General features: G+C 38.1%; 1 protein-coding gene across 12 annotated transcripts in view; it reads right to left on the minus strand.

The window, feature by feature from the left end:
* Window positions 1-15,373, minus strand: part of EHBP1 (EH domain binding protein 1) — a 225,387-nt gene that overhangs the window by 61,835 nt on the left and 148,179 nt on the right. For all 12 annotated transcript variants that reach the window (XM_075035592.1, XM_075035591.1, XM_075035594.1 and 9 more), the window contains 2 exons: window positions 13,001-13,915; window positions 10,902-11,045 (listed from right to left, as the gene is read on the minus strand). In XM_075035592.1, the coding sequence (XP_074891693.1) occupies window positions 10,902-11,045; window positions 13,001-13,915 (1,059 nt within the window). The remainder of the gene's footprint in view (window positions 1-10,901; window positions 11,046-13,000; window positions 13,916-15,373) is intronic.

The following is a 15,373-nucleotide window of genomic DNA, read 5'->3' on the forward strand; positions in this document are numbered from 1 at the left end:
AGAGGCATTTTCACATGACTTTGTTTTAACTGACACTCAAAAAACTATTTTCTGAATCCAATTTAAAATGTTTCAGCAAAAAAGTTCATTAGCAATCAAAGAAACAAAAAAAATCACGCTGAGTTTAGTTTCTCTTTCACTTTAAACTTGGATCTTTAATCAGCACTAAGGCGTATAATGCCCATTGAATCCCTTGCCTTAACTTTTTTTTTTCAACCCCAAATATTTAATCAACATTGCAGTTTTACATTAAATTGTAAAATTTATCAAAACAACCCTCCAGAAGAGTGAAGTGCATATTTTATTTGCAGCGGGACGAGGAGCCCCCCACCCCCCCACCCCCCGAATTTCAATTTGTCCTGACAAACCATTGGGTATTAAATTCTAAAGGCACGCAGAGTGCATAAAGAACTGATGGCTTGATTAGCTCTTGTGGTGCAATTGAAGGAGCTGTCTCTCTCCCCGCTTCTCCATTTTGAGAAACACTTTGATCTCCGTTCAAGTCAATTCATGAACATCAACTGACAAGACTGCATGAAACACCCCAATGGTTAGGCCCAAACTCGTAGCAAACTATTTGGTTTCATTAAGGCTTCAGGAGAAGTGACCAGTGACAGTCCTTTCATTCAGAAGCCAACAGGCAAGTGACTATTTAAACTTTAATGTGCACAATGTACTGCTGAAGGCTGCTACACCTATAGTCAGTCACTCAAGTATGAATGCCTTTACCTACTATTTTGTGACATGTGAACTACTAAGTGCAGCTGCAGTCTCATTAATGCATTCGCCCAGATTTGTTTGCAGGACTAAAGCGATGATTTGCAGTATTTCTGGTGGGAGAAACGACTGTATCTTCAAAGGAAGGTAGAATAGCAGGTGCTATATAAAAGCCAGCGATTAAAAAAAGATTGCGTTTTTAAATGCAGTAATTTATTAAACATTTGCACCAACGTAGTAGAAATATCCATTCTGGCTGAAAACACAAAAGAACTTGAATCACATCACCTGCAAAATGCAGGGTATTTGGTGTGGTTTCGAGCTTTGCTACAGTAAACTATTTACACATCACTCTTCCCCTTTTTTAGTTGCCCTCTCCAAAGAGTCCCACTTCAAAGAGTTCATTTTTGCACCAGTTCCTGTCAATGCAGGTCAGAAACACTAAAGTGGAAAGTGGCTGCAATGCCGTGGCACAAAGAGTCTCTGCGGCTGAAATCAAACAAAGCCCAATTAAACTAATCATAACGTCCCAGTGAACACGAGGAAGCTCACCTGGTATTTCTGGACTTCTTGTGTGAATTCCCAACTCTACTTGGTACTTGGTACTATAATTACCCTGACCAAAATACTGTGAAATTACTGCTCTGATCTACTAATGGCTGCAAAAAATCAAGCCGTTGTGGTTTCATGCCAAGGGGCCGTAGCAAGGTGGCGCAATGCTTTCTGACAGAGACGACAACTTCTAAAAAATCAAAAGGGAAAATTAACGGGATGTGGTTTATGTTGCCAAGGACTGTTCATTAATTACCAATTTAATCACTGCTGGAGGCATGACATTACAAAAATCTGGCTGAAAGTTCTAATAGATTATGAAGACCACCTAAGAAGAGTGACCAAGAAATGTACAAAACAATTAATACTGTTTCACTGCTATCAAAGACACTCAGATTATTTTACATCAAGTGAAGCAAAAGAATTAGTAGCTTCACAGTGCCACCACTAGGAACTGTAAATACAATGGCACACAATTAGTAATGCACATGTGACTTTTCGTTCAAGGCATATATCCTTGGGAAAGCCAGAACATGATAAGGAGAACAAAAGAAACATTTTAAAATGAAATGAATAAAGATTTTAACTCTACCCTTGTGCATGCTGAGCAATAACAGAATAGGCAATGCAAAATACAGCTCTAAGTAATGGCGATATCATCCTGGGATTCATAACAGCGTGTACTGAACATCCACACAGAAAACGTCCACAGTTATTAGCAGCGATAGAAAAAGAGCATTCCAGATGCTAAGAAACCTGGGTCTTGCTTTGTACACAAGGGGAGAGCTCTGAAACACTAGGACAGTTTTTTGCTAATATTTATAAACGGATAGAAGATGCTAAAGTTTTTGAACTTATGTTGTTCAGATGATCTTAAAATTCAGTTAATAAATTGACAGCCTATTTTCTGTGAGCGTACAAGTTAATGTTATGGCTGCAGACGACACAGCACCTTGAATTTACATCCACATAGTAAATAACTGCTTATTTATATATTTAGGCTGGATGCTTAAATGGTATAAACAGATACAGATTACTGAAGTAACAGCAATAAAATTCAGCCGAGAATCTCAAGCATTTGTAGCTAAAACTCAAACTGCATAACATTTGTCTTGCATTATCAAAGGTTACACTTTATTCATTAAATCCCTCCTGGTATAAAACTGACGGCGCATACTAATTCTTCTTAGAAATGAGTTTACTTGCACTAATTGATTTATTTTCCCAGCTATGTCAGGGAGTTGTCTATAGCAGTATTTTTGTACAGTGGAATATTACAACTTCATAGTAAGAAAGTGCTTAAACAGATCAAATATGAAGTCAAAAGATGTAGAACCTTCTTGGAAAGTTACAGATTATTTTTATTTTTCATGTATTGAGTAATGTTAAATAGAACAACTTGTTTGTTCTTGCCATCAAGGAATTGAGATCAGGCTATCTCAACCTTAGCTTGTCGTTATAAAGAAGTAAATATCAGTTCAGTTGTGGTTTTGAAGTGTTCAGTCAGCAGGTCTAACCATCATTTAAAGAAAAGTATATTGTTAAAACAGGTATAAAACTTGGAATGCTCATGAAATGTAAATACTATACAGCATAGTCTTATCAGCTTAAACCATATTTAGCCACTTTATAGTGGGATACAGACAAGACACATAAATGAACAACAGGGAATAAGTTACCAAAGCTCAGGGATTACCAAAATAATGTTCAATCTTTTTACCAATTAGATGGTAACTGCTTCTTTGTAATCTCAGGAAGATCTAGTGATCATATCTAAATCTGGTTGCAATTATCAGCATGACAGACGTAGTCTTTTTCAATCGATATTTTCCAATTAATATTAAAAGACCAAGGTTGCCATCTGTAAAGTCCTACACCTAAAAAAATTAATGTTAGATGTTTAATTAATAAAGATCAGATTTTCCCTCTTTGTTTTTTTAAAGAAAAACAAAATAGGAGTAACTTGGGAGTGTTTTCTTAATTGAATTAACATTACCACCTCAATCACAGACATTTATTTTCCAACTGAGGAGACTACAAAAAAAAAAAAAAAAAAAGCCACTGATGAGCTAGGTGCCTTTCCTAATGCAACAGAAGTAGGGATTCTGGTTTCACATAGGAATAAAAATCACTGAATAAAGCTATCTAGTACTCATTTCAAGAACCTGCTAAAGTATTTGCAGGAAAGAATACCTGCAATGCTAACTTGAGTTTAAGGCATCTTTCAATCAAATTATAATATTCTATTTTTGTTGTCTACTGTGAATTTGCTTTCTGTACCACTTCTGTTCATGTCGGCTAGAGTTTACTTTTTGCTCACATATTACAGCGGGAGACTTTGGAGCTTCTTAGCGCAGAGGGGCAGCAGATTATTGCAGGACATGATCAATAAATGGGACCATTTATTAAAGCTTTTTTCTGAGTGTTTAAAATAATGATTTATTTTTATTTTATTGCAGCTGGCGTACCCTGTATCTGTGCAAATGTATGCAATCAAAATTATAGTAAAGGCATAGAAACTCATCTCCTTTCAGATTTTGTCACTTTCTGAAGCCTTTCTAAAAAGACATCCATTTCCACTGGTCCGCTGTGGATGCTAAAAAAGTTACCATTCTGTACTCAAATATTTATGAAAATGAAAAGTAATGGGCACAACAGATTGACACCTGAAGTAGAAGGAGCTTATTAAATATGAATTAGATACAGCTGCAACAAGTCCTTTGAGCAAGGAAGTAATAAAAAGCAATATTCTGAGCAGAAAGAAACAATCTCATGGCTTAGCCCGTTGCTGCTGCCCTCTGTATACAGTGTTTGCATGTTTGGAGGTAACAGCTTTTTGGTGAAGTACTTTGTATCTGCAAATTCTACTACAAAAGCCTAATATAGTCCCCACTGCTCTTTCAAACCTAATTTTTTTATATATATTTGGGCAGCTATAGCTGTCATTCAACTTGAATAAATATGAAATAATGGTAGCAGAGATAAATAAAACCAAATCTTTCTCTGTACAGAAAGCAGGCTAGCAACATTTGCATTTAAGCACAGCAGTGGCATCAGGATTGCTCTCTGAAAACACCCCTTCAGTTTGTATTAATCTGGTTTTTAATACTTATTGTCCAAATGAAGTCCCTCACAATTTTTAGTGTTGTCATCCTCGAATGCTGCTGTGAAGAAAGAATTACTATTTTACTATTTCACAAGAGGCAAAAGACAGAGCGATTCCCTCTGGGTATCATGCTATTGAACTCCTGCATCACAAAACTGTGCTAGATCCTAGATACACAAAATTTTGGGCTGAATCTGTATCCTCATATGGCCCAGTCCTGTACCTTAGTTCACCAGGGAGGAATCCTTAGCTCAGGCAAAACCCAAATCACTTCAGGAACAATCCGTGGCCCATGTTAGAAAGAAAAACACATCCTTTGCCAGATGAGCACTATTTTTCATGAATTCCATGCTATACGGCATTCCCTGCTAAAGCTGTCTACCTTGCAAAAACAAGTTAAAAGAATTTGACACATGATTTAGGAGATGCCAGAAATAAAACTAGTGGGCACAATCTTAATTTTCATCCTGCTCTGTATCCCTTAGTATAGAGCCTTGCCGTGGCACTACTTTTTACTTTTACTATCCCCTGATCTTCAGCCTAGATCGGAGCTCTACCGAGTGGGGTTCAATACTCTGGTTTATTTTCACTGTTCAATATGTAGTCCCATCAATATGTAGCACCATTCTTTACTCCACAATATTCAAATCCTGCTCTGTAGGCAGAATTACTAATTTTTTCAAGGGCTTCTCTACAGTGCTCATCACTACAGTATTTAAGGGCCTCGAAAGCATTAATCACATTCCCTTCTCACAACACCCCGTGGTGGTGTTATTACCCTGTTCTTTGGATGAGAACTGAGACTGAGAGATCCAGCTAAAAGGATCTAACACTGGGTGCTCCCTCTAGGAAGCCTATTACCTCTTTTTTTTTCAGTATACTAAGCTTTATGCAGCCCTTTATGTGTCTCAAGCATAGCTCCGATTGATTTCCCTGACAGACCTGGATGCTCAATACATCTGCAAATCAAACAGCAATCCAGAAAGGAAGGATACACAATTAGTGACCGCTCGGAGGAAGTTTGGTTCAAAAGACTTAGCAGCACTGATCAGGAACTTGAAGGCAAAGGCAGCATTACATTTAATTCTTTCGAGCACCTTAACCGTGACCTCATCCTTTTGCTCCTTGCAATGCCTGCTTCGTTTGCCGTTTACTTTCCAATTTCTGCAACCAGAAGGACGGAGGTCCTCAATCCTCTAAGCTAAATGAGACACAATTGCTTTGGGGAAAATAGTATGTGATCACATAATTAAAGACTGCATCATAATGTATATACACAAAGGAGGTTAATTAAAGTTGCCTGTGCATTTCTTAACTCCTAATTCCATTCTCTGTAATCATGCTGACTCCATAACCATTGCCATTTGAGTTTACACAGTAAATGACAGCTGCAGTAAATTTCCATTCTTTATGTGGACCAGTCATTACAGGAGAATAAGACGAACATTTTGCCACCGGCCCTTGCAGAAGTTTGCTGACAGTGGAGTTATGCTGAGATTCAAGAATTATGGATTCCACTCCATGTTCTGCAAGTGAGAGATCCCTGCTGGAAACACCTTTTAGCCCTATGACTCCTGAATATTTCCCACCCATTATGGTCCCCTCTAGCCTGCCACTTTGCCAGTTAGGTTGCACAGACCAGCTCCAGTCTCCTCGCCTTTCCAACATCACATTCCAGCCAAGCTGCTGCTGCTAACAACCATCACTACAGGTTGATATTTTACAGCATCTGGTGGGAGCAGATATGTCCCTTCTAGCCCTGTGATATTCATCATGAGAAAAGGCAAGTTAAATAAAAATGAGTAAGCTAATAAAAAGGCTCTCCTGGTTAAAAGCTAAGTGATTACAGCTGCTATACCAGATTGGAAATGACAGAAGCATCTTGTAAAAGAGTCACTACATGCACACCTACATCAAGAAATCAAGCAGAAAGGCTGAGCTGTTTATAAATCTACCATAGAGAAAGGGATCCATGAGGGGATCAGTAACTGTTCACAGAGCTCTTAAGCTAATTCTTCCAGTCTCCGAAAGGATGCATCAATTTAAGGACATATCTCTGATCCTCCCAAACCATGAGCATGTTTTCAAGGAGTTTCTGATCAATGTGGTCTCTTCTTAGGCTTCAAATACCTGCCTACAGGCTTACATACCTCCATACAGGCTGGCATGCATGCATACAGCTTGCAGATTGAAGGCTTCTGAGAAGCACCAAATGCGCAGACCTAACAGTGAAAAAACAACTACCTGACTACCTTGCTGCAAGTAGGGAAGAGATGGGAGAAAAGAAAAGGGGCTAATATGATATGAGTAGAGGAAGCAAGCAGAGAATGACAGGACTAAATCAGGTGGCTTGAACAGGAATGGAAGATGATGGGGCAGAAGGCACAGAGGGGAGATGTCTAATGAAAGAAAGAGCAAAGAGAGCAGGTATTCTGAAAGAAAAGTTAAAAAGGAAAAGAAGAGGAGCTGAAGTAGCCAGGGCAGACAGCTGAAATACAGTCTGAGAGAGAGGAAAGAAAGAACAAGAAGACACAAACTAAAGAAGAGGTAGAGGATACAGCTTGGGATGCAATGAAAAATATGTGATTCAGAGGAAAATGGGATTGAGCTAACAGTTACATGAGCAAATTCAGTGCCTTAATCTTCTGCTCCCACAACTTCATCAATTTCTGAGTTAAAAAGAAAAAAAAAAAAAGTAAAGCAACTGAGAATACTGACATGGGCCTAGCCCCAGAGCGCAAACATGAGAAGATGGAAGCACACTGTAGCAAGAAAGAAGACTCAAGAAAAAGGGGTAAACAGCCAAGAGAATGGATATGTCATGGCAAAACTGCCCGTACTTCATGAGAGGCCAGCTAGTGGTCAATAAAGAGACAATAGAGATTTTTTTAAAAAGGAAAAAAAAAACGAAAGGGAAAAAAAAAAAAAAAAAAAGATAAAAGTAACTCCAGAGTACATGACTACTGAAAAAAATAACACAGTAGTGGTTCTACCAGAGGAAGGGTAAGGCTTAGGCTGAAGAAGGTCTAAGGTATTTGCTCTATGCTTAGACGAGAAACAGAAACGCTGTTTTTTTTCAAAAAAGACTTTTACCAAAACAAATCAGGTGAGCATATACCAAGTAACCTGTATTTATGACCACGGAACAGACTTGGAAATTTTCTCCCTTTTGTTGGCCTCAAGCAGCAAATACAACCCCCCCCACTGTATACTGTTCTCACTCGTTTACTAAGAAAAGAGCAATTCATAGTTCTTGTATGACAAATGTAAAGTGGTAACAGCAAGGCTTACGAGACAAGATTTTCAAAAGTAACTAATGACTCTGCAGGCTTAGCTTAGCTGGGGTGACTGATTTTCAGCGCACACTCTGAAAGACTGGACTGCTTAAGCTCTTTCTGTGAAGGTATCAAAAAAGATGCAATTGCAAACTTCAAGAGTTACTTTCAAAAGTATTTGCCCTGGCATATCTCACCATTTTCTTTTGAATCCCTCTCAATCCATCCCAAAAATGAGCCTAGTACAATTCCTTCTACTAAATGCTGATTCTTATTATCATAACTCTCATTTGGATAACACACTACTACACGTTACCGCACACTGACACATACAACACTGCTTTAAGTCAAAGTTCTTATCATTAACCTTAATTACCAGAAAACACTGAATAGAAATACATCTGTACTATTTTCTAACAATCAAATAAGCAATGACCTGTAGCAAACTGGCACAACTACATCAAATGGAAACATCTTATCTCTATTAAGATCAAACATGTTAAAGAAAAACAGAAATAAATGTATTTTATCTTATATCTATATATGTTGATGCATACATACATACTCATTCCAAACATACACATGTATGGATATGTGCATAACATATGTATATGTTATATACAGCTTTACATAATAAATATTATTATATATCAACTTAATATAATATATGAAATGTGAATACTATACCAGCCTCCATTAAAGACACCTCCCTTTCACAATGCATGTTTCTCACTGAAATGCATTAGGAGAATGTTGAACTTAGTAGACAAGCACTCAAAAGTTAGAAAATGTTGAAATTACACTAGCTGTACAGCCTTGCATTGGTTCTCATTTTGTATAGTCTTTAATTGCATAACCCATACTTTTTTTTCTCTAAAGGACACTTGTCTTTTTCAGTGGCCATGACTGACAATGTTCAGTGAATGAATCTAACTTTACCCTCATCATTCACTGTCTGCCCTACACCTTGTTTAAAATACACTATGTAAACTTTTCTCTGAACACAGAATTACTGATTTCTTCCAGAGCATTTCTGAGGCACTCTTCACTACAATATCTAAGAGTTTCCAAATTACATCTCCACAACACCGTTTTGATCTGAGGAGCTTTTGTTATTCTTATGTTACAGTTAACTCAAGTCAAGAGTGCCCATTACCTGTTTGCTCAGAGTGCCCAGGATTTCAGAGGGACCAGGACCATTTGTTCACAGCACAGTTCTCCTTGACTTGGCTACACCTGGGTGCATTCAAAACTTCCAGAAATCAGTCCCCAAGAATCTTGGGTTGGAAATCAGAAATCAAGGAATCCACCACCTTGAGTATGTTTGGTTGAAGGTAACTTCCCGACACGGTAGAGTGCTTCTGATGGAGGCAGCAAGAAACTTTGGCTCTGCAGAGCAGCCCTAAAAGACTGCCCTTCCCTTTCCTGCAAGCTTCTAATTCATTTTTCAGCTTCTGTAATAAATGAAGTAAGGTCTCATGGGTAATCTGGCTGCCTGAACTACGCAATCCTGACACTCTCACCCTGAAAACTCTGTCCCCATCTCCTGTCCTGCAGCTGGTTTTCATGGCCTAATCAGAGTCTCTATTTTTGTCTAACTTTACCTTGCCATCTACCTCCTTGCCATCTCTCCTCTGCATGCCATGCTCCTTTTCCTCCTGTTTGGATTTCATCAGCAGGAGTTTGAGTCTAAAAGAGAAGGTTTTGCTTTCCAATACTATGATCTGCATCGGAATGGGCCCTGATCCCTAGGGGAACAACAGTAAAAGATGCTTTTGCTGTGCTGTGTCCATACAGACAATTTTTACTGACACTTACCAACTTTTCTGAACTTCAAGGCCCTCTGACAAGACTGTGCTTTTAATACAACTTTGATTGCGTTGAACAGATTTTTCAAGGGGATGGAACCTTCTTCCCATAAGACATTTTTTAACATGGATAAAACAATGCTTTATCCAACCTAATACAGAGAAACAGTTGGACAGGTTTTTTTTAAGTTAAATAACTAACTAACTATTATCCTGAGGCAGAGAGCTGATGGGGAAAATTTCAGCTCAAACAATGAAATACTAGCAAAGTTATAAACCCTTTGAATATAGGAGCTTGTAATAAGAAATGTTAGGCAACTTTAATTACAGCTGTTTCTGCCTGAGTAGCTACCTATAGTATCCCTCCTCTCATGCTGTTTGCTTTATGAAAAACTAATTAAAAAAAAATCCAAAGTGAAATTTATACTAAAATATACTTATCTAGGAAAAATTTAAATACAAAGTAATAAAAAAATTGCTTATATATCATGTTATCATTATACAAATAAGACTTGTCTGCATATATGAATATATTTTGACAAAAAAAGAAGTGTCAGTTTGGGGAGAGGAATTGTTAAGAAAAAAAAAAGTACAGCATGGATCTGAGATAGTTTAGAGAATGAAATGAGACATGTAAATCACTGTCTTCATTTTTTGATTGTATGATCCCATCTACGTAAAAAGCAGTATCTGCCCCTCAGGACTAGGCTCTGAAAGATGCGAATCAGTAAAGATTCAAGCCTTTCTCTGTATCATTATTTTTCAGTTACATTTACATTCTCAGTTGCCAGTACAGTCTCTAACATGCAATAGTTAGAATCACAAAACCTGCATTGCAAAGGTTTGCATAAAAATTAATTAGCTTTCATCTCCAGAGAGTATGCATCCTTCCAGGTCACCATGGAGGCCACTGGAGGTGCAACCATAGCTGCTGCAACACTGGAGCTCGTTCCCCAGCTCTTTCCCATCTCACCAGCATAATCAACTTTGGTGATAAAAAGGAATTGTTCCATCAACCCTTTTACAAGACTGTCACAAGTAGCTTCATTCACTGCAACAACACTTATGAAGCAGCAAGTAGCTGACATCACAGGCTCAGGGAATGCATTTACATTAACTGAAAAAAGAGAAGTAATCAAAAATAGCATAAATTACTTCACTATCATTTAACAAGTAACTTTTGGTTTTCATCCCATTAGAAACTGCAGTGCCAATCAAAGAAGGAGCTCCCAGACCTCTGCTTCCAGTGAAGTCTATGGCATCTTTCTGTTGGCCATAACAGCAGGAGAAACAGGCTTTAAAAGTGAGCTAAGGGTACATGACACATCAGAGTAATTCAGTGTGGAAAAGAAATATTCTGCAAGGACATGCCCCCCACAAAAGCATATGCACATACAATAAGTTTTAACTATGTAAACTGCCGTACTGGCCAATATTTCTTACATCATTCAGCTGCTTATTGCGGGCTGGGATGATCGTATTGGTTAGTTGCTTACTCCCTGCCTTTAAAGCTGCATCTCTTCTTGCTTGCTCAAGCAGAACTCTTGCTCGTTCTTTAAGTTCTTCCTGTCTTGACAACATACGTTGCTTAAAAATAAAGAAATATAATTAACAGCAAGGCAGCCTCAGGGTACTTAACGTTTATACAGTAGTTAATAGCTGGGAGCCTTCCTGTATAATAAAGGTCAGGAGTCACATGGATTAGAGCTTCATGAGGTGACAGAGCATTCTATAGAAATGAAAAGTAAAGATGATCAAAATGTAAAATTAAAAAAAAGTCATAGGCCTTTATAATGTAAATAAGAGTTCTCTCCCCTCCCTGTAAAACTTAATTTCTATCAACATTTAATGCCTTTAAACTGCAACTGTGGAAAAAAAAATAATTGGCTTCATGGAAGCCATGTTAAACATGTGCTATGTGTTTACTTATTTACTTTAATATGTATGCAAATATAATACTTTGTTGGCTACTTACATGGGTATCGCTCATTTATAACTTAAATTGAACACAGAGGCTGGGTACAAGGCAAAAACCCTGCAAAAATATCTGCTTCTACTTCCTCTATGAATATCCACAAGAAAGTCCCTTCTTCATACACATGACTGCTTATATTGCAGAGTAGAAGTAACAGAAGGGGGGCTTCTGCATAGGCAACACGAGCAGCTCCCATACATATATACTCCCAAATGCTGATTTCTTAGTCAAGGTCAACTGTGAACAATCTGGGAAAATGTGTCTCTAGGCCTTTATATGACATAGAGCTGGGACAGATGTTGCAGGTTGTGCTCCTGCAACAGCCACATGGAAATTGAGACCATTGACTCTGACCAACAACTGAGTGTTCAAGATTAAGATTGAGGCTCACATCTGAGATTTTATTACCATGTGCAAACACACAGATGATTAACAACCATCTTTAAAGTCATCTCTTCCTTTCTCTTGGCCTATTGCACCCTTGCACGTGAAAATCTTTGTAGAGAAGACATCCTGTCTCCTCCTGCTCTATTATTCTGCATGGCCCAAGCTGTTCCTTTCTCATCCAGTACACAAAATTGATGAAGAGAAACTTCACAAGACTTCACTGATTAAGGGAAAGAAATTAGCTAGCTATAGAACTAATATTTGGCCATTATCACCCATCTATGGGCTGCTTCTCTTGCAATAAAATGAATCTTTATGGCACTTACTCAGGAAAAAAACATAAAAATATTTGAAGCCATCCACACTACCAAAAGACTGGCTGTATTCTTTTCTTATCAGAGCTAATGGCACAAAGCCAAACAAAGCCAAAACTCAAGAATGCTCTTCACAGGTGTAAAATTATAAGCCTGCTTTGGCATTTTTGTAAACAGGGCTGGTAACATTTTTTACGTATTTTTGTGCTGATATACTTTACTGATAATACTCAGCATTTATATAATATTCAACTTTCATCCTTACAACAAATCTGCAAGGCAGGTGGGCATATATTTTTTATCTTTATAGAAAGGAAAAAGATTGTGGTTAAGTAATGTGCTTAAGGCCACTCAATGAACAGTGTGACAATATTCTGGAGTTTCTACCTCACCGTCGTGGCGATGTTCACAAGGCTATGTGGTTTCTCAGACAAGATTTTGAAATATCTTTATTATATTTTAAGGTATTCAGAACTTTATATTTTTTGAATATGGATCAATGAACTGATAAGTCTTTTTCCAGTTTTTGCTTCAGTATGCAATACTAAGAAGGAAGGTGTTACCACATTCAGTGGCAAAAGCCTTGGAGACAACTTCTTTCAGATAGTTGAGAACATAACTTCCTTTAATTGGAGAGAGATTGGAAAAATTAACAGTAGGACAATTCCTATAAATTACTTTTTCATGTAATGGCTCTTTTTCAGCCCCACCTACTTTTCAGTCAAAGTATTTATTGCCCAACAATAAAAATACACTGCTCACCTCACCTTTTATACTGAAGATACGGTGTAAATTACAAAATTACAAAGAACTCGAACAGCATCTCCATCCTGACTCACAGGCATAAGAAAGTTTAAATTTCTTACCTGGGCTGTTTTTGCAGTTTGATCTGCATGATTTAAAGCCGTTCTGGCATCATTGTCAGAATCAGATTCTGTTTGCCTTGGAGAAGCATGCAGTTTCTTTGCAAGATCCGTATCCTTATTATAGGAATATCCAAGCTTAGAAGTAGGAGATAAACTCGGCTTTGTGACAGGTGAACTGGCTTCTGCTCTTGTGCTCTCTGTGGATCCTATACGTCCCAGCTTTTCTTGCTCTAAGAAACCAATGGTACTGTCTGAGCTCTGGTGCCTCTTCTTGTCATTATCTTCACAAGTAACTGTGGGAGACACATCCTCTTTTTGATCATTGACATGTGCCAAGTCACTCAAGTCTAAAGTGTCAGCAATCAGTAATTTCTTCCTTCCCAATGTAGGCTGTGCTTGTGTTGTATCTGTACTGCTACACTTCCCAACGTCTTCAGATGCAGAAGTCCTTCCAGAGCTCTGCTGGGATTTCTGTGGATCTGTGTCACTTCGAGTCCTGCGAGAAGAAGGGGAAGCTGTGCTTGGGCTTAAATGGTCATCAGGAGTCTGATGCTCGCTCTCAGATTCACCAACACCACTGTCATTTACAAATACGGAGTCATCCTGAGAAGCAAAGTCTGCCAAACCACTGTCTGGTGGATGCAGCTCGGGCTCCCGGTTCAGGTCGTTCAGCTCTGCGTAGAATTTTTCCTGGTCAACAGAACTGTTTGTGTCCGTTTCATAGTTACCCACTTTATATGTGCTTTTACTACTGTTCTCCTCTATTTGAACCACGTTTAATTCCTGGCCACAGAAATGTGCTCTTATTTGATAGAGATAGGTCATAACGGTCAGTTTGTCAGGTATTGCTAATAAAACCATGTCAGAAGGTTCCAGCAATCGCGATATTCCTAAGCTGGCAAACCCATCATATGCCTTTAAAAACAGACAAAATAAAGATTATAATGCAGCAGTTTCTTACATACCATAACATTTCAAGAATGCAAGGGGAAGTTTCAGTCAAAATAAGCAAGACTTAAACATATCCAGTATTACAGGAACAGTATGAGTTCAACTCTATTACTTATTATTCTTTTGTCTTTATTACAGTAGTTACTATTTTTTGTTGCACAGTCCAACATCCCACTCATCGATTTTTTCCCAATGGCTTCTAGATATCTGCCAGGGTATCTTCATAGCAACACAAATCGAGAGAATATGACCAGTAAAGACACTCGAATGGCACCGTTTTAAATATTTTTAACATACCTCAATACCATACTATACTAAAGTCTCTGGTTACTCAAAATTATGCCACTTTCATGAGTAAAAAGCTGTTCATGACCCTGCAACTTAAAAGCCCTTCTGCTTGCAGTAAGAAAACCTACCAATATCTTAAATGGTCCTCACTCAAGTAGCAGGAAACAAGCAAATAAAAAAAGTGTAAGAGTTGGACCAGAAAAAAAGCAACTAAGGGTGGCTTTTTAAGACAAGGAACAAAGATATAAGAAACACGACACTAATCCATCCTGGGCTTTATCATTGGTGATCAACCTTCTCCCTTCTACTGGTCATGTAATTGCAGTGATTTGTGTTGATGAAAAACTATGTTCAGATAGCCAAAAAGAACGCCACCACAGATTACTTGATACAAGACATAAATCACATTAATCCAGCAAACAAATGCATTTTAAAAACATTTGTTGATGCTAAAGCTATAAGAAAGAGAGAGTGAATTTCATTCCCACTTCACTTTCATTTCTAAGAGCTAAACAGTTTGCAAGGCTCCTACTTTGTGAGGCCACATTGTCTTCTTTCTGTTAGCCCTTTAAGTGAGTGGACTTGGTGCATCAGGTTTTTCTAGTTTTGAAGAATTAAAGCCGTTTCTCAATTTACAATTAATTATTGCTATCCTGGATTAACCCTGGAAGACAATATTGTGTTTCAAGGAAGCCTTTAAAAAGGCCTCCTGTTAGCATAGATGCACTCAGTTAAAGCACTCGGACTTCTCCCCCAGTAATTCTGCAGCTACTTTTCACCCTCTTCTGAAGGGGTCCAAAATGGTAACTGTCATTCCTACACTATTTTGAACAATACCAGGTGCTAAATTTAAGACATGGATGAGAACCTGTCCTTTCACAAGGAAACAATAACACACATCCCTGGCTTCAACTCCACCCCAGTTTTACACTATTTCCTTAATTTATGTAGTTTTAGAAGGGTGGAAGAAAGAAAGGAGAAATCAATTATGATTTTTTTTATCCTCTTGGTTTTCACACTAGTAAATGTTCAACGGTGAGTTAGAATGTGGGTCTGGCCCGGCTGGCTCCCAGCAGACCCAGTTATTTTACTTGCTCTGAGAAAAGGTGGCACTCTCATTCCCATTGCAATGTC

The sequence above is a fragment of the Buteo buteo genome, chromosome 9, assembly GCF_964188355.1.
Source record: "Buteo buteo chromosome 9, bButBut1.hap1.1, whole genome shotgun sequence".
NCBI classification, from domain to species: domain Eukaryota; kingdom Metazoa; phylum Chordata; class Aves; order Accipitriformes; family Accipitridae; genus Buteo; species Buteo buteo.